Below are 19,204 nucleotides of genomic sequence, written 5' to 3'. Positions count from 1 at the left end.
CCAGTCCTGTTGGCCTTCCCTGGGTTGTGCAGAGGCAGTGCTATGCAGCTCACCCCTGTTATCTCTGCATGCTGAGGCTGGCCCAAAACAGGGAATCAGGAACCATGGGAGGCAGGTGCCAACTGCTAAGGAAAGCATGGCCTGTTTTAGGCACCGATCCCACTGTGTAATCACAAATGTCAGGCTGCTAAGAGAACAGACCTAGGTCTTGTCATTCCCAGGGCAAGGGATGGTGGGGGCAGCATAGAAAGGCGAGACTGCAGGGTTTTTAAAATAACTGCATCCTTTAATGGCAGTAATACAATTATTGGATTAAGAGACCACAGGAGAAAGGGCAGGTGACATTTCTGGAAGACAGATAAGGAGTACAAAAAGGGAGCTGGGACAGTCATGCGATGATCATTGTAAAAATACAGTACGTTATATACATATTTGCACCATCAACTCTCAACTCTGAAGTAGTATTTACACTTTTGTTACAATCCTGGTTAGAGAACATTTTGTTTTTAAAAGCTTAGCCTGATGGCAAATGAAAATTTCGGGGGAATTCATAGTCCCATGAGGTTCTTAGGCTGAATATTCCGACAGGAGGGTTCCAGCTTCTATTTCATCCACAGATTTCGGTTTTAAAAAAAGTATTTAATTTTGCTTTTACAAAAGAAAATTCTGAAAGGAGGGAGAAAAAAAAAAATCCACAGCCACACTGTGTATTCTTACTTATTTTACAAACACCAAGGGCTACAGCCCTTTGCTTCAAGGCCAACACTGGTGGCTGAAGAAAAATCTCACTAATGATTGTTTAAAAACAACAAAAACAGAAAAGACAAAGACAAACCAAACCTGATCACAGCGCACTGACCCTGTGGGCTGCCTTCTCCCGCCCTAGCTTCCAGCCCCAAACTCAATGACTGTTTTTTCTTTTTCTGGGGACAGGGGTTTGGTACAGGAGCCTCACTCACCTCCCACCCCAAGGAGCTGGGAGGGGAAACCCTTTGTCTGGGTCATCAGGTTTCCTCATTATTAGCAAGGAAGAGGTGGGGGCCTTACACAAGCCAAGTGTGGTGATGGGATGAGGAGAAAAAGGCAAGAGGCGGCCAGCAGGTGCTAACACACAGACGGGAAGGACCTTCGAACCCCAGGCTGGCCTCCCCAAGGCCACCTCCACAGGGTGGGCCCTCCTCCGGAGCTCTGTGGACAGAGCTGGACCTCAGCCAGGGTCCTGGGGCAGGTAGGGAGAGCCCAGTGCAGACGTCTCTGCTCCCATCCCGGCTCAGCCGGAGGAGGGGAGCAGGATGTAGACTTCTGGTTCCTCGCCTTCCACCTGCAAGCAGGGGGTCCCACGGGGCCGTTCCTAGAGGGGCCCAGCAGCCCCCCACCCTGCCCTGACTAGCCTCTGCCCTTTCAAGCCCCCCAAATCCACCACTGTGACATGCCTTTGAACCCATGCACCTGTCAGCTGGGAAGAAAACCAAACACACCAAAACCACGGGCCCTAAGTTAGACAAGGTGCAAAGGAGGTTCGAAGTGAGCGGAGAGCAGAAAACACTTTGCCAAGAATCACCCGGGGCTCCCAGCAGCGGGAGCCTGGTGGAGCGGCCACACCGCGGATCCTTGAGCTATCCCCATTAGGGCTGGGGCCAGCACACTGGGTGCTCTGGCTCCTGAGGACCAGGAAAGACCTCAGCCTGGAGGGGAAGAGGGTGTGGCTGCAACGGGACAGGACAGGGGCTAATACTGACAGACAACACACGGTCTGTGGAGGCTGCCTCCTGGAGGCAGCTTTAGGTATGCCACTCCACACCAGCCCTGCCACCTCCAGGTCCATCTCTCACCCTGGAGTCTTCTGATGTGGGCGGAGGGTGTGTGGGTCTGAGAACGAACTCTGGACGGAGGGCAGCAGGGAGGCTGGGGTGTGAATCCGTATGAGACAGGAGCAGAAGGGGCTTGCTTCTCCTGGACCAGGCAGCTTCCAAGGGCTCTCTGCCTTTCTTTCGAATGGTTTCCTTCCTTCGGTCCCTGAAACAGGTCAGGGCCTGCCCACTGTTTCGGCTTCCTCTCTCCTCACTCATATGGGGTGAGCAGCATTTGGTGCCTTTGGGCACCTACTGTTCCCTTTGTCCTCCGGGGGTGGGCGGGGGGCCGAGGATGGGCCAGGCTTTGCCCAGAAAACCCACTGGACCCCCAGCCACCAGACTGGGGCTCCAGCCTTTAGAGAGTCCCTGACAACTGAGCCCGGCCAGAGGGAGTGCCAGCTGGGGCTGAGGCTCAGAGGACTGGCCACTGCTCATGTACACAAGTAGGTTTTCCTGGCGGGGGCCTGGGAGCCCCACAGCACTGACCAGAACTGAGTGAAAATGGTTATATACAATTTATATGCTGTAAATAAAGTACTATTAAAAAAGAGAGAAACATAAAAAGAGAAAGAGAGAGAAAAAGCGAGAGAGATGGAGAGGAAAAAAAAAAAAAACACCCGGAGCCCCCCTCCCCCCAAGTTCCCAACTCTGGTTGCTGCCCTTAAATATTGCCCTGGGAAGGGTGGGGTGCAGGGAGCACTTGACTCCATCTTAACACTACTGGCAAAAGGGGGAGGCAGTGGGGTCAAAGCCTTTAAAAACATCTTTCAGGGACCCCGCGTCCTGCTCACCCTCGCGGGCTGGGCTGTTGCCAGCAAATGGGCTCCCAGAGCCCGTCTTGGGCGTCTGTTTCACAGTCCCAAAGAGGGTAGGCACTGGCAGGTTGTGCACACCAGGCTGGGGAGAGGCACCCTCTGGTGGCGGGGCGCCAGGAGTAGTGGCGGGGGCTGCTGCAGCCTTGGGCCGGGGCCGGTTGTAACTGTTGTATCTGTCTGTGGCTGTGGCTGCACTGCCATCTGCACTGGACTTCCCAGATTCTGGCTGTTCCAGGGCGGACTTACGGATGAAGGGGGGTTCCTTGGCCTTCGTGGCTGAGCTCTTGCCATTGCCCTCGGGGCCCTTGGGCTGGGCGCCCGCATCAGCAACCGGCTCTGTAGTAGTTTTGCCACCTGCGTTGGGAGTCCTGGGGTCATAGAGGCTGATGCCACTCAGCACACTGCTCTGGCTGCTCCCGCTGCCCTGGCCCAGCCCACCGGCAGCCAGCACTCGGGGGTCGTAGGGGGCGGTGGCTGGTGGGGAGGACTCCCCGCTGGGGCTGCCGACTGGAGAGGATGCTTCAGTGGGGCCAGGCTTGGCAGCCCGGGAGGAGGCAGCAGAGTCTGCTGGTTTCTGAAGCCGAGGGTCGGTTGGTGCCTTCCGCACCCGGGGGTCACTGGGCTTGTCGCTGGAGCCAGGGGCTGCTGAGGGGCCCGTGGCATTGACGGTCTTAAGGATGCGAGAGAGGAGCTCAAAGTCAGGCAGGTTAGACCCGGATGTGCCAGGGTCTGTGGAGGTGCCCAGGCGCGGTCGAGGGTTGGGGGGTCCTGTGGCAGTGGCACGGTGCAGCCTGGGATCCAGGGTGGGCATGGACTGCAGGGCTGCAGGGACAGGGGGGACCGCGTCCTGCTTGGGGATGGGCAAGGGGATCAGGTCTTCAGGGTTCCAGAGCACAGTGCGGGCGAAGCTTGGCTTGCTCAGGGTCACATCTTTCTTGATGTGGCTAAACTGCTGCAGCTGGGATCTTGGGTCCCGCAGTGGGTGTCCAGGGAGAGGGTCCAGGGGAATGGTCATGGCCTTCTCCCGTAGGACCCGCTCCCCTTCCTCCTCTTCTGCAGGGGGTGGTCCAGCCCCCTTGGAGCCTCCAGGGCCTGCAGGGCTGGAATGAAGGCCGCCTTCAGGTTTTGGGGCGGGCAGGGAGCGAGCCAACCGAGGGTCGGAGGGCCCTGTGTCTCCTGGGCCAGACCCGCTGGAAGCCTCGGCATGGCGGGTGAGTCTGGGGTCCCGGCTGAGGCGAGGGTCAGCCAGCCGGCCTCCTGTGGGGTGTCCTTTCTGGAGGCGGGGATCTCCTAGCCCACTGTTGCTCAGGTCCCCGACGGAAGCCTGGGGTCTGCTAGAGGTCTGCTGTCTCAAGGTCTTCAGGATGGAAGTGACGCTGTTCCCACCCTCATCCTCATCACTAGAGTACCAGTTTCCCGTGTCACCTAAGGAAGAACAGAGGAAGAGGGAGGTGAGTGACCACATGTGGTACCAGCCCTTGTGGACCCCACAGCAGCCCACTGGGTGAACGGCTCCTCTGCCTTACCTCTGACAACCTCAGTTTCCCCTCCCTTGGCAGGCGGCCATGAACAGACACTGAGCTCAGGTGGGCTGAGCCTGGCAGGTCACTAGCTAATGTTTCTAGACCTTTCCCCCATGTGCCAGCACTGCTCTAAGTGCTTGGTCTTATTAATTCTCACAACCACCCAGGAAGCAGTATTATCAAGCCCTGTTGACAGATGAGAAAGCAGAGGTGTGGACAGTGCCATGAGATCAGGGGCAGAGCAGGGACTGAGCTCCGCATCCTGGCCCAGGGCCCTGCCACCTCGTTCTCACCCTCCACAGACTGAGTTCCCAACACGGCAGGCCCAGCCCTGGGCAGCTGGGCGCAGCTACCACTGATTCTGCTCTCACTTGGGGCTCACAGACACTGGTCCACCGGCCCCTTGCCATGTTACCATGGGAAGGGCAGTCACCGGCTGATGAGAGGCGGGGCCGGGTGGGCTGACTCAGAAACTGGCCTAAGTCCAACCTTCTGGGCAGGTAAAACCAGAGCCACCAATGGAGGGCGCTGTCCCCTCTTCCCCCTGTCCCCACCTGCTCCTGGACTCCCACAAGGGCCACCTGTGGCCTCAGGCTCCTGGTTCTAGACACCATTTGTCTACCCCATTTCCTCCTGGGCTGGATGCCATCAGGTCCACTGTGTGGCACCGAGCGATCTGGCAGCTGGGACTGTGTTACTGGTTGATGTCAGCAACTAGCTGTCATCTGCTGACTTTCTGGGAACATGGTCTAGGGAAAGGGGCTGTGAGCCTCTCCTTCCAGCCTTCTCTCTAAGGGCGCAGAAGGGAAATCCTGTTGGCTATGGTCTCCTCCAGGGACCAGCCCACCTCCCTCCTTGATGGGATCAGGGTCTTTCTTGACCCTCAAAACACAGAACAGCAGCCCTGACTTCCAATTTTCTTAGGGACATGCAATGCAGCATCCGCAGCCTGGCTTCACGGCCCTGGGCCAAGGATCCTTCCTGGCCACAGGCTCCTTTCCGACACAAACCCCCACCTAGGCCTTCCCCACCGCTCCACTGCACAGTGGCCCAGCGGGCCCGTGCCTGTCTGGGAAGCCCCTGCCCCTGGGGAGGACACATGCCTTCCTCATTCTCCCGGTCCTGCTTGCTGCTCTCAGCCAGCCTCCTCGCTCTCTCCTCCTCCTCCTGCTGCTTCTGCTGGATCCTCAGGTACAGGGCCCTCTGGGCTGAGGGCAGGAAGTCGGGGACAGCGGCGCCCGGCTTCGGCCGGCCTGGGGGCCCTCCCTCAGAGAAGCTGTCAGGCTCCAGAGGGGGCTCGGGGAAGAGGTGCTCCCCCGGCTCCCCCGGCAGCTCTTCGTAGCGCCCGTAGTCCTCTGTGGCAGGGAAGAACCAGGGTTCGTGTCGGGAAGGGCCTCGTAGCCAACTCCAGCCCACCTGTGCACCCTTGACCAGAGAACCACCCCCCAATGGTGATGGGTGACAACGTGCAGCCCAACCCTTCCTACCCTCCCAGGACAGTCCCCACAGAAAGCCCGATAGCAGCCAACAAGGGGATCCCACCCAGAATGCAGCCACTGAAAATGGGGTTCACAGCACAATTTGGTGATGTGGGCAAATGCTGAACACAGGACGGAACGTCATACAGATGTTTATAAAACGCAAAGAAAAGGCTTTGAAGACAGAAAACAGTCCCCCTGGGAACGAGACTGGGCAGACAGGGCTGAAGGGTCTTTCATTTTGGACCCCACATGCTTTTGGATCTCCTCTAATTACTGGCAATGAACATTCACTTTACGGTTTCTTTATAATAGCCAGAACAGAAAAACACTGCATGTCATAGAGAGCTCGTAATACGAGCTCAACCCTGGTGAACAAAAACTTATGAACAGGGATGCCTGGGTGGCTCAGCAGTTTAGAGTCTGCCTTTGCCTCAGGGCATCTGATCCCAGTGTTCCAAGAGCGAATCCCACATCGATCTCCCTGCATGGAGCCTGCTTCTCCCTCTGCCTGTGTCTCTGCCTCTCTCTCTCTCTCTCTCTCTCTCTGTGTGTGTGTGTCTCTCATGAATAAATAAACAAAATCTTAAAACAACAACAACAACAACTTATAAACAGAAGGAAATAACCAAAATGTTGCTATGGCCACATGTCAAACCAGAAGGCCCCTGGGTCATTCCTGCTCCTCCCACCTTTGTGGGTTCTGGAACCCCACAAATCCTCCTCAGTATGCTGCTGCAGTTAAGGCCAGGGCCAGTGGGTGCTTCTCCCACCCAGCATCTAGGAAGCACTAGGCTGAAGGCTCTGCCTTCACTCCAGCAAGGCAGGCAGATGCCTGACATCAGCCACCAATCTCCACAAACTCTACCCACATCAGAGCCCGGGTGGGGGAACAGGGTGGCTGTAGAGGGAGACTATGTGCGTGTGTGTATGCTTGTTGAAACATCATCTGGTCAGCGCTGCCCCATACACATAGGATGTCCTGCGGTGACAAGATGTTCCACAGCTGCACTGTGCAACTTGCCACCACCACCCTCCACAGCTACTGAGTGTCTGAATATGGCCAGTGCTACCAAGAAAGTGAAGCTGTAATTTAAGTTAAACTTAGAGACTTAAAATGATTTGTAAATATTTCATCCCTGAAGTGTATAAGGCAAAAAGTGAAATGTCATCTTCTTCTAAGCCCCTAAACTTCAGAACATGTGAGCTCAGTGTGGAAGCCTATGCTATGCAGCACCCTAGTGCGGAGCTGGGCTCACTCAGTGAAAAAGCAGTTGCAGGCTCCCCTGCATGGAACGTATGGCCAGAGCGAATTTCCCAAAGCTGTAGAGCTGTGAATATAGTAAAAACAACTGAGCAGTATACTTTAAAAGGGTAGATTTCCTGATATAGGAATTAGAGTGAATTACTCTAGAAACACCTACTGTTAACAGCTTGATGGACTTGCTTTTCCTCCACACCCAGACCTTTTTCCATATATTTATGAAAAAAAGGGAACCACAGCACCGCCCTCACAAAGCCTGCTTTCCTGACCTGAGAACATGTCACTTATCTTTCTAAAGCTCCTGCTCCTTGCCCCCAAATCTGCTCTCATGGATTTGAACACTACCTACACCAGATGCCAGAGACTCACACTAACCTCCAGTCTAGCAGTCTTTCTGACACCCCTCAACATTTCCATAGTTATCAAATGGGCGTCTCCAGCTTAAGGGAGCAGCCAAAGCAGAGATGCTCCCCACCCACCGTAATCTGGCTCTCTCCAGTAGGACTTCCTGGCATCAGGGATGGCGTGAGCACCCACCCAGTGACTCTGCCCCACGGCCGGCATCCCCCTCTGCTCCTTCCTGCCCTATAACATGTATATGGGGAGACACACTGACCCCATGGCACTATCTCCACACCATGAAGCCCAGCTTTGCTAATTTGTGCCCCTTTGCAGGCGCCTCTGCCCAAGACGACTCCACAGCAGCCCAGAAGCTTTGATGAATCCACTGCAGCCTCAACTACCCATCACCCTCAAATGCCTCTGCCTGTACCCTTTCATTCTTGCAATGAGGCCACCTCACCAGGGCTGTCAGAGTCCCACACAGGGACTTCTCTCTCCTGTCTTCCCTTTCCAAGCTACATGGCTGCCTCTGCCTTTCTCACCTGAGCTGAGTGGCCTGGGGTCTCTGCACCTTGGCTTCCTCCCCTTCACGCTCCAACATTCACTTCTCAGAGAGGCCTCCGTTGATTGTCCCCACATGGTACTGACGCTCTTGACCTGCCTCTGCCATAAGCACTGTTTGACTTTCTCGAGAAATGATCCATGCTGAGATGAGCTTCCACGCTTACTTACGCTTTTCCTGTTTTCCTCAACCACAATGTGGCTAAGGCAAGGACCATGGCTGCCCTGTTGGCTCTGACCCTGGGCCCGGCACCAAGCCTGGGAGCTGGCAGTAGCAGACTCACCCTATCCTTCCCAAAGGCCATGGCACAGTCGGCCGACCACCCTAACTGGCAGACATTTAAATTGTTACCAATACACATTCTTGTTTGAATAAGGAAGGAAGGAAAGGAAGGAAGGAAGATGGTCAGTCATGGGGACAGAACAAGCAGAGGCGCAAGGCTGACACCCTCAACTCCAAGCTGAGAACCATCTGGAAAGAGGCCGCTTTGGAGAGGAAGCCTCCACCTCAGAGCCCACAACCATTCTATATCTGCTCTTCTGACTTCTCATGGTCCTGATTCCAGGCACAGCCAGCAAAATTTGTAAAGCATTAAATAAATTACACTGATAGTATCACAAGACTCCTTTCAACCTCAATAGGGTAGCGAATGCCTCATCACTGAAAACGTGCAACCACTCACGGGACAGAGATGGAGTTGGATTCATGCTCTGAAAGACTCGGGCCGAGGAGAAAACCCAAGTCTTCCTGACTATGTTCCCCAGACACTGCAGTGGCACCCCAGCCCCCACCCAGCCCTGCATACCTGCGTCCCCAATGAGTCCCGGCTCCATCTCCATGCCCTCCTGCTGCTGGTAAAAGTTTTCATAGAAGTTCTGGGATGGTGGGATGGGGGGCATCATTCCAGAATGTGGGGAGTCTCCAGGACCATAGGGCATCATTGGGGGGCCACCAGGTCCCATGGGTGGGCCAGGGTTCATGCCAGGGCCCATCGGCATGTCGGGGTGCATGTCAGGGTGCATGTCGGGGTGCATGTCAGGATGCATGTCAGGATGCATGTCGGGATGCATTGGGCCCCCCATGGGCCCCGGGGGGCCCATGTTGGGCCCAGGGCCCATTGGCCCTGGCGGTCCTCCGGGTCCAGGGAACCTAGGAGGAAGAGAGGGTAACCGTGAGGAGGCTGCAGAGCAAGAGTGGTTAGCCACCCCCCTGAGAAGACATGGAGGTGTCCACGTGGTTGGTCACCGAGGGCTCAGACCAGGCTCACAGTGATAGGTCCCCAGCACAGAGGAGCCTGGCTGAGGCCAGAACTGGCCCACCAGCCTGACTCTGGGGGCCCAAGGCACTCACCTCACGCCTAGCTTCTCTGCCAGCTGGCCTGTGGGCCGTACTACGATCTCAAACAAGGAGGGGATCTTCTTGTTGTACATGTCCTGCTGCTGCTGCAGCTGCTGCGGGGACAGTGGCTCATGCACTGGCATAGGCATCTGGGGGGGCCCAGGGGGTGGGGGCGGAGGCGGGGGTGGGGGTGGGGGTCCGCCCTGCATGGGCCTGCCATTGGGAGAGGTCGGAGCCGGGGGGCCAGGGGGCCGAGGAGGGGTGGGCAGGAGGCCCACGCCCGGGGGTGGTTTGGGCAGGGGGTTGATGCCCTGCTTCTTCAGTTCCTCCACTTCCTTCTCATCCTCTGCGCCCGCTTCCGCATCGTCAGCCAACATCTGTAGGTGAGAACAAAGGGAGAGATAGGACCAGGAAGGGGCAAGGAATGTGCCTTCCAGGTGGGGAGCCAAATTTTCTGAGGAAAACCCCAAAACACAAGGACCTGCAGCCCTCCCCAACATAAAGCCAAGGAGCACAAAGCCTCTTCAGCACAAAAATCATCATCCCCCACCACTGTTGCATTGGCTCTGTGACCAGCTGGCAGGGGGAGCCAGTCCTGTTTGCAGCAAAACATATAAAACCTAAAAGGTACTGGTTTTCCTCCTTTGGAATTACATAATTCAACAGCATTAAGCAGTCATGAGGTTGTACAACTACCACTTCTACCTGGTTCCAGAACTTTCTTTTCCCATCACCCCAAAAGAAGGCCCCACACCTATTAGTAGTCATTCCCCTTCCCCCTCCCCCAATCACTATTCTGCTTGCCACTCTACAATCTGCTTATTCCAGACAGGTCGTATAAACAGATGTATAAATCATACACTGTGTGGTCTTCTGTGATTGGCTTCTTTCACGTGACATGCTTGCCAGGTTTATCCGTGCTGTAGCGAGTTACATACTTGATGGCTAATAAGCCAGTGTCCTGTTTGGATTTTAAGGGGTTTCTCACTATACTCTTATAGTCAGACTCCAAATCCTTACCATGACCCACAGAGCCTGACCGCAGGGCTAGGTGTCTGGAGAGGACAGTGCCACACCTCTGTGGCTTCACTTCCTTCATGCAGCTCCAATGTTGGGGTCTCTAACTCTAGATCACCTTAGAGTGACTGTCCTGGTCTTCTATGTTCACTGCTGGGATTCTATCAGCACCCTTCAAAGTAGTGCACCAGCTCTGTAGGATTTTATGCGTAGCTGTGTTCCAGTTTACTCCTGGCTCACACAACAGCTGTCAACTGTACAAGGGCAGGACTATTTTGTGCCTGGGGCCTAGCACAGAGCACGAGACAAGGTAGATGGAACTCCTGGAGCAAAATGTCTCACCAATCACAATCCAATGCAGAGAAAACACAGCAGTTTTGACTGCTTTTCTTAGGACTCCTTGCAACCTTGGTCTGTGGCTGGTGTCTGGGAAGCTGGATTTCAGGGCAGGAAGTCCCCCCAAGTATTCCCTGACTAATAACAGGTGCTGTCTCTCAACTGTTTATACAATGTGCTTTCTGAAACACAGAAACACACCCTGGGCACTGACCAAACCTCCATCACGCATCTGCATTCGAGAACATTCCACAAGTGCTGCCATAACCTGAGGACTTAAGCACGGCCCTCATGACCGCATGCAGCAAGGACTCTATTAAGATGGTGCCTCATTTCTCCAGCCTTTCCCCACTGTGGCTGTATACTTGGTCCTGGGAGCCCCCCTCATTAAGTCATCAAACCTGTGCTTGGGTCATCTTAGGGACCTCAGCACAGATGCCTTAGTGCACCCTAACATGGGGCTCAGAGATGTTCCGCCTCTAGCACCTCACCCTCAGCATAACCCAAGACAACCAGCCCTGCTCTTCCACCCAGGGCGGGTGGGAGTGTGGGTGGTGGGAGCAGGGCCTTCAGGTGGGTGTCAGGTCCTTCTCGGCTTTTCTCTCTCCTTGCTGTCAGAATAGTCTACACACAGGGACAGCAGGGCCCAGGAGGAATCTGGCTCCAAGGGAGCCAGAATACTTAAGACAATCGATCATTAGAAAACATGTGTCTCTTAGAGCCCTACTGCCCAAGGTGTGATCTGAGTGTGAACCAGCAATGCAGAGGGACCTACTGAACTGGAACCACACTTTTAACACCTGCCTAGGGTAACACAGGACACACTGCCCAGAACCAGCAGTGTCTTTCAGCACTGCTCTCAGTGGTGAGCCAGGCAGGGGTAGACTCCATGTCTACTGCCTCCACACTGCCTCTACACACTGCTCACTTCCTGCCCAGTGAGCGGGCCCCTTGGCCTCTTCTGGCTCCTCAACCATGTGCGTGCAGCTGCTGCACATGCTTATTAGCACATGCCTCTCTTACTCTTTACTTCCTGTCACTCACCCTAGGGGCTGGCAAGGTGTCACCTCCTCTCACCAAGCCTCTGAATGTCAACCTGTCAGGGAGCCTCTGGGCTCCCTACACGTTCCCTCCAGTGCCTCGATCCTAGTGCTCTATCAGGATCTGCCCGATGACTGACTTCATCTTGTTACTGCATCCCCACAACCCGGGACAGCGCCCAGCAGAAGTTAGGCACTGTAGCACATGCACTGGATCAATAAGCAAGGAAAACAAACACATGGATCTCCCCTCCTGCCTTCCCCAGACTCCTGAGAACAGTGGCTGCTTAACATCAGGACAGCAGAGGATGGGAGAGGTGAGAGGGTGGGGGGCACCTGGGGGGCACAAAGAATCAAGGCTTTGGTTAGCCTGGCTGGGCTATTTGGTGTTCCCCTGAGGGTCTTCCCTGCACAGCACCCCTGCCTCCGCCTCCCCGAAGCCCTGTCCACTGTCATACCTTCAGTTACTGCCCTGCCCGCTCTGAGCAGAGGCTCCCAGACCCATCTATGTGCAGAGCTGCAGGTATGAGTTTGACCCCATCACACTTCATTCCACCTGGCTTCTCCTCCTCCACCAGGAGAGGACCCACAAGCTAGGTTCTTGTGAATGATGGACCCTCTATTTCCTAAACCTCAAACCAGGATCAGGGTCCCACTCCCACACAGTTCCCAAGCTACTGCCTGGACCTCCCACCTGAGTGGCTTACCTGCCCTCCACACCCTCACCCTCTGTCTTGGACCCCTTGTAGCCTCTGGCTCGGACTCTGCACCCCAGCCTCCCACCTAGTCTCTAGTCTCCCTCTCCCTCCCACCATTCTCTGCACGCTGACAGAGCAAACATCAATCACAAAGATGGTCACACCTCTGCACCACTAGATCCTTCTGTCAATGGCAACTTGATGCCCTCAGGTAGAAGGCAAAACCTAACAAGGTTATACCTCATTAAACAGGAACAACGTTGGCCACAACCTCCTCCCCTGCTGTGGAGGGGGCGGCAGGCTCTGGCCACTGAAAGGGCCATGCTCCCTTCGCCTCCCAAGCTCACAGCCAGAATACCCCACTCAATCCCTCCTTGCAGTGCTGCCTTCTCTACCCTAGGGCGGCTCTTTCTTCAGGTGGCCTCGTGACACCTGCTTCTGACAGCCTCCAGAGACCAGGTTTGCCTGCCGTAAACAGGATGCGTTTCTCAGTACCACCTAACAGATGGAAATACCTGGCCAACATCTCTTTCTCCATTAGACTCAAAAGCTCCGGACGATAAGGATACTATGACTTCTTTGCTACTGTTTGCTCCCCCAGCACAGCGCTCAGCACACACTGGGCACTTAATTCACGATTAACAGAAGGAACTGGAGGTCTCACCCAGTGGTTGAGCAGTGCTGCTGCTCCCCAGTGAGTGGGCCTCCCCTCAAGCTCTTAAGAGCCCACGCACAGGACTTCAGCTTCTCAGCAACTGGGGCTTCATCTCCCACCCCCTTGCGGCAAGATTCTCACATCACAGCCTACTGTCCAGCTGGAGGACACTCCCCAGTCCAGGATTTCACTTCCTTGCCCCTCAGACCCCAAGCTCAGGACCCACCCAGACCAGCATCCTATATTCCTCTCTTTCCCTTACTATCTCCTACCCTGGGCCACCTGTGTTGCTGCAAAAGCAGAGGCTGACTCGCATTTGAGGCCAAGGCAGTGACATATAAAACACATTAAAAGTATGCTCCCAGGGGCAGCCCCAGTGGCTCAGCAGTTTAACATGCCTTCAGCCCAGGGCCTGATCCTGGAGACAAGGGATCGAGTCCCACATTGGGCTCCCTGAATGGAGCCTGGTTCTCCCTTTGCCTGTGTCTCTGCCTCTCTCTTTCTCATGAATAAATAAATAAAATCTTAAAAAAAAAAAAAACCACAAAAAACTATGCCCCCCTAACCTGCCAAATAAAGTAAAATAAAACAACATTTCCACCAGAAAAGCTAAACCCAAACTGTGCAGCCCTTGCTCAGAGACACTGAGGGGCATGCCTATTTGAGACTTCCTGTGCATTCCTTCCCAGGCCTCTGGACCCATAAAGACAAGCGCTCCCAAGATCCTCACATCAGAGGACATAGCCAGGGCCCTCCTTTAACAGGATGGATCTTGACTGATGCCAAAAAGTTCCCAAAAGTCAAACCTCTCAGTGGAAAAGGACAGTCATGCCTGCAGACACGCAAAAGCACGTGAGCCAAGGTTCAGCAGGCCAAAGAAATCCGCTTGTATCAGTTGGCTTTTATCCTAAGTTTCTGCCCTAAACTGGAAACAATCCAAATCTTCAGTGGGTAACTAGACAAACTTAGACCATCCATACAACAGAGTACTTAATACTCAGCAACAAACAGCCATGAACTATTCTCAAAATGTGAATTCCAAAAGCATTACGGTAAGTGGAAAAAAATCAGATTCAGATTACGCACACACACACAGGTGTGTTTAAAAGCTATATACTGGGATCCCTGGGTGGCGCAGCGGTTTGGCACCTGCCTTTGGCCCAGGGCGCGATCCTGGAGACCCGGGATTGAATCCCACGTCGGGCTCCCGGTGCATGGAGCCTGCTTCTCCCTCTGCCTATGTCTCTGCCTCTCTCTCTCTCTCTCTGTGTGTGTGCGTGTGTGTGTGACTATCATAAATAAATAAAAATTTTTAAAAAAAAATGTAGGTCCAAACTGACATAGGCTCTAAGCAGAAAATAAGCACCAGATTCCAAAGACACAGTAGTGCTAACAACAACAATAAAAACGTCTTATTAAATTCTTGTTACTTGCTGAAATAATACTTTGAACACAGACATACTAGATTAAATAAGATATGTTGTTTAACCTTAATTTCATCGGTTGGTTTCTTTCTTTCTTTCTTTCTTTCCTTTTCTTTCTTTCTTCTTTCTCTTCTTTCTTTCTCTCTCTCTCTCTTTCTTTCTGATTTTATTTATTTATTCAAGAGAGACAAAAAAAGGCAGAGACATAGGCAGAGGGAGAAGCAAGCTCCCTGCAGGGAGCCCAATGTGGGATTCGATCCTGGGATTCCAGGATCACACCCTGAGCTGAAGGCAGACGCTCAACCGTTGAGCCACTGGGTATCCCTCATAGGTTTCTTTCTACTTTTTACATAGCTACTAAAAAAATTTTAATTACATACATGGCTTGGCTGTGTTCCTACTTGAAAAGCAATGGTTTAGAGCACCAACTCTGAACTTCCAGCAGGGGGCAGGCCTCAGCCAGCTACTGTTCAACTCTCCATGTGAGAAAGGAAACAAATACTTTCCCCACTCCTTAACTTGTCAGGTCATCCCAGACTCTAGAAATCTATCAGTTATAAAACCCTATCCCTAAGGTGCTAAGTTCCCCAGAGGGCCTGGTATGAGGAGAATTTTTCCCACTGCCCTACCCCTGAGCAGGAGGTGTTCTCTTGCTCTGCTTGTGCAGGGCTTCCCCTTGACTCCTTGGGCAGCCCCAGCACCAAACATGGCAGTCACTGATGGACTCGTGAAACTCCTTCACATACTACTTATACAATCAGTCCTTTGCATTCTCAAAAAACCAGCCAATCCCTTCAAACCTTCTGTGCACCAGAAAGTAGAAAGCCTTCATCTGAAAGGACCCGACTAGTGTTCTCTCTCACGGTTCCCTTGCACGTGTTAGGAAACCAAGGACAGGAACCTGAGGCCCCTGGAGTCCTCACAACTCCTCCTGGAGAAGAGATACCAGGATGAGTTTTAAACATCACCTGATTGGGGGAAAAGGCCTCACAATGTACCAGAGAGGTCGCTCCCTCCCGAAAACCTCCCAATTACTCTGTCTCCTGTGTAATGTAATCCTTAAGTCTTGGGAGGAAATGTCTGACATTTCCATCAAACTACAACCCATCCAAATCTCTTTTCTCCTCCTTGCTATCATGGGCTCTCTCAAAGATAGCTAACAACACAAAATATCTCTAGAGGCGACATTCCTTTTACTTAAGCAGTCCCCCAGTGAACATGCCCTGGCCCGAGACAAGATACAGGCGTGAGGACCTCAATTCTCCCCCCAGAAAAAAATGCAGCCCCACTCCATCCCTAAAATGGCCCAGCTCCTGATCAAGGCAGGTGGGAATTCTGGTCCCCCAAAGAAGCCAGGGGACGGGAGGCTGTGCCAGGTCAATGGAAGGTGTGCCCCTGGCTCCCCTGGAGGCAGCTATAGTCCCAAATTCCCCACAAATATTACCTTATCCAAGAGCTCTCTTGTCTCCTCAGTCAGGGGGTCATGGGAGAACATGCAGTCATCACCATTAATGCAGTTCCCGGTTGTATGGTACAATTTACATGGAAAATCACGTTCAGAGCACGTTAAGGAAAAGCATCAGCCCTCCTGGAACCCACCAGAGGGCAGAATCCAACCCCTTTTGTTTCGGAGATGAAGAAACAGAGGCCCAGGGAGGTGTTAACTGACTCGCTCTCTCGGGGTTGCAAACTGAGTTGGCAGCAGACCCACAGATGAGACCCGGTTCCTGAGACTCCTGCTCTGGAGGGCTTCCCGCCCCACTACACCGGCTTTGGGGCCTTTGTCTCTGGATCCCCACTCAACAGGAATAATAAAGGTTAATGATTTGCCCAAGGTCACACAGCCCACTGGAAAAATCTCAGGAAGGTTAACAGACAAGGGTATGGCCAGTCTCGAGATTATGTATAAAGAAACCAGAGCACATGTGCATCCGCTTCCCCATCTGCAGGACGGGGACACCACTCCGCCACAAGACGGTTCAATGAGACCAAGACACACTGAACGCATGTCACAGCGCTGGCCCAGAGAGCAAAGAAGTGTGTGCAGTGCAGGTCGGCTGCTATGGGCAGTGAGGAAGGAAGAAGTGGTGAGCATTGCATCCCATCAGAGGTGAGCACCAAAGGATATCGTGCATGTAGGGGCAGTTCTCGGCTCTGGCACAGAACCCAGTGATGTAAAACTTGCACAGTTCTCGCTTCTTTGGTAGCTCGATGTCATGGCTAAAATTGCAGTGGTCTCCCTGGAAGGGAAGCAAGGAAAGGGTAAGGTGGGTGGGGGGGTGGGAGGGAACGGGAAGCCCTGTCGAAGCCCATCTGAAAGGGGAGGTACTACTCTGTCACTGCTGGAGTGCAGAGGGACCACAGTGATGAATCCCCCACAGGAAAGGGTGGGGCTCACCGACATGGTTTCCCACGAACCTGCAAGTTCTGACAATACCTGTGCCCTCTTCTCTTGGGCCCTGCCTCCCTTTCCCTGTCCCCATTCCACCAGGCTCCACTCCATTGCCCCTCACCCTCAATGCTCCTTTATCACTTTCTCCCTCTCTCCCTCTTCTCACCTGCATGCTGTTTTTCAAGACTGGCTGCATGGAGGCCAGTATCCAGCCCCATGCTTCTTCCTTCCTAACCTAACTTCTGTTTTGTTTGGGAAGAATGTGCCCCCAGCTGAAAAAGTACATTCCCCAGCCTCTCTGGAAGTCCTGGTCAATGAAATGTAGGCCAAAGTCCCCAGGGAGGACAATGCTGACTCAAAAGAAAAACCCCTTCACCCATCTTTCCTCTTAGCCCGTAGATGGGAGGATACCCAGAGGCTCAGCGGCCACTATGGAACCACGAGGACAAAAGCCACATGCTCAAAGATGGTGGACATTCCTGAAGTGGAAGGAGTCTCCCCAGAGTACCAGTGACCAGGGCACCAACCTCCTTCAGAGGGACGACGTCTGAACATTTACACTATTGGAGCTCAATTTTAACATCATCCACAGTCAGACACACTCAGAACACATACCCGAGTGAACAAAATAGAGAAACCGTTCAGGATAGCTATCTCCCCTTACTCTCATGAATAGCTACTTATCTTTCTACAGATTTATTATAAGCTTTTGAAAAGAACATAAATTGAAATTGTATAAGGAATATTTTACACACACACACACACACACACGTATTGGTCTGAAATATGTATTTTTCTCTAAAGCCTATACTGGGGTGCAATATTCCCTGAGCACATGTGCACCAGTATCTGTCCACTGCCATCGTATTTGAATAATAAGGTGGCTGGCTGAACTCATACAGAGTTATGCCCTCAGAACTCTATGGTCATTAGCTTATCTTCTGGTACTGAATGCTGCTATGCAATTCAAGGCTGGCCTGATTCGCTCCACCTCCTTCTCTATCTGGAAATCTTAATAATTCCCTCTCTGACATCATTAAAGATCAATAACTCAACCAGGACGTATTACATCTTTATATCGGTATCGATCTTAATACGTTTGAGGCCATTTGGACTGGCTGAAAATTCTGGCCCCCAAACCAAGAAAAACAAAACACCAAAAAACAAGCCAAATGTGTTATCACACTCTGGCTCCTCAGTCTCTCTGAGAAGACAAGAGAACAGAGTCTTCCCAAGCATCTCTTGGTAGTCAGTCAATCCCACCCTTACCCGGCCATGGCTCCCAATTAGCATAGCCTGTAGAACGTTCCCAGAAGCCCGAGCATCCTCTGGGAGGTTGCTGCCCTGCTCCCACATCCAGGTACTTTAACTGGCCCCTTACCCACGTACACCGCCCCTCCACGAAGTATTTGCAGATGACTTTGCCTTTCTTGTCAGACTGCTGGTGGGGCTTGTCATGGTCACTCCTCCGGTAGCTCCCACCACCATCCTATTAGGAACACAATGTGTGAGCATAAAGGGCAAGGAGAAGGAGGGGTTGGGGAGCGGGTGTGGAGACTGGCAGACAGGTTCTGAGGGACTGTAACAGAAGGTGGCCACTGAGGATGAGCATTCCCTCGACAGAAGAATCTTCACGTAGCAAGAGTAGTGGCCAGCACATTACCACCAGCACCAAGGCCACGTGGGGTCTTAGCCCCATGGTATGGAGTGCTGGCGCTCCACAGGAAAAGCTCTGGCACATGGAGTTGCTGGCAACTGAAGAGTACCACATAACCATACAGAACATTCTCCTCCTAAAGGCAGTATGTGCGTCTTCCTGTCAAACTCTCCAGGCTACCTGGATGAGTCACCTGGAACCTTCCCCACCTCAGAGACTCAGATGCTATAGAGATGTGGTTTCAAAAACAGAGGGTCTCACCAGCAGCCCAGCCCCCCATCCCCCAGAGATGTTTAGTGCTCAACGGCCCCACAGAGAACAGCTAATGAAAGCTGGCCAGCATTAGCTAGAGGCCAACTCATTTGAGAAAAAAAAATCCAGGAAGGGGGCCTTGGCCAAACCTATCAAATCCAAATGAAAAGTCAACTCACGCCCATGTCCTCGTCATAGAAGTCTTCATCATCGTTCATTCCGCCCTTGTTCATCCCTCCTCGGCTGCCACCTCGACCACGACCCCGGCCCATCCCTTTCCCTCGACCTCGGGAACCCCGACCACGGCCTCGACTTAACCCTGCAGAGAAATGGCATTCACCTGCTGTTTCTCCCCAGGATCCAAACCCAGCAGCTGCCCAAAGGAGCCCCACCGACCCGTCACCTCCAGGGCCCTCTGCCCACCTCGTCCTCGGCCATCCTTGGACCGGCGGTACTGGTTCAGCTCCTTGGAGTATTCGTCATAATCCTCATCTCCCATTGGTTCCTCACTTTCTCCATACTGGGATTCCAGAAAAGAGGAGAAAAGGCGAGTGTCAC

At 53.3% G+C, this 19,204-nt stretch overlaps 1 protein-coding gene across 5 annotated transcripts in view; it reads right to left on the bottom strand.

The window, feature by feature from the left end:
* Positions 1–265: 265 nt before the first annotated feature.
* The window catches only part of ZC3H4 (zinc finger CCCH-type containing 4), a 44,882-nt gene continuing 25,943 nt past the window's right edge, over positions 266–19,204 (bottom strand). For 4 of the 5 annotated variants that reach the window (XM_041743480.1, XM_041743481.1, XM_041743482.1 and 1 more), the window contains 9 exons: positions 19,070–19,166; positions 18,826–18,965; positions 18,119–18,226; positions 16,474–16,585; positions 15,790–15,899; positions 9,188–9,552; positions 8,643–8,986; positions 5,295–5,546; positions 266–4,093 (listed from right to left, as the gene is read on the bottom strand). In XM_041743480.1, coding sequence (XP_041599414.1) covers positions 2,571–4,093; positions 5,295–5,546; positions 8,643–8,986; positions 9,188–9,552; positions 15,790–15,899; positions 16,474–16,585; positions 18,119–18,226; positions 18,826–18,965; positions 19,070–19,166 — 3,051 coding nt within the window. In that variant the 3' untranslated portion in view covers positions 266–2,570. The remainder of the gene's footprint in view (positions 4,094–5,294; positions 5,547–8,642; positions 8,987–9,187; positions 9,553–15,789; positions 15,900–16,473; positions 16,586–18,118; positions 18,227–18,825; positions 18,966–19,069; positions 19,167–19,204) is intronic. The other variant, XM_041743483.1, reaches the window with a different exon arrangement.

This window comes from Vulpes lagopus, chromosome 2, assembly GCF_018345385.1.
Source record: "Vulpes lagopus strain Blue_001 chromosome 2, ASM1834538v1, whole genome shotgun sequence".
NCBI classification, from domain to species: domain Eukaryota; kingdom Metazoa; phylum Chordata; class Mammalia; order Carnivora; family Canidae; genus Vulpes; species Vulpes lagopus.
The sequence above is the reverse complement of the archived record's forward strand: the minus strand, read 5'-3'. Positions and strand labels throughout refer to the sequence as shown.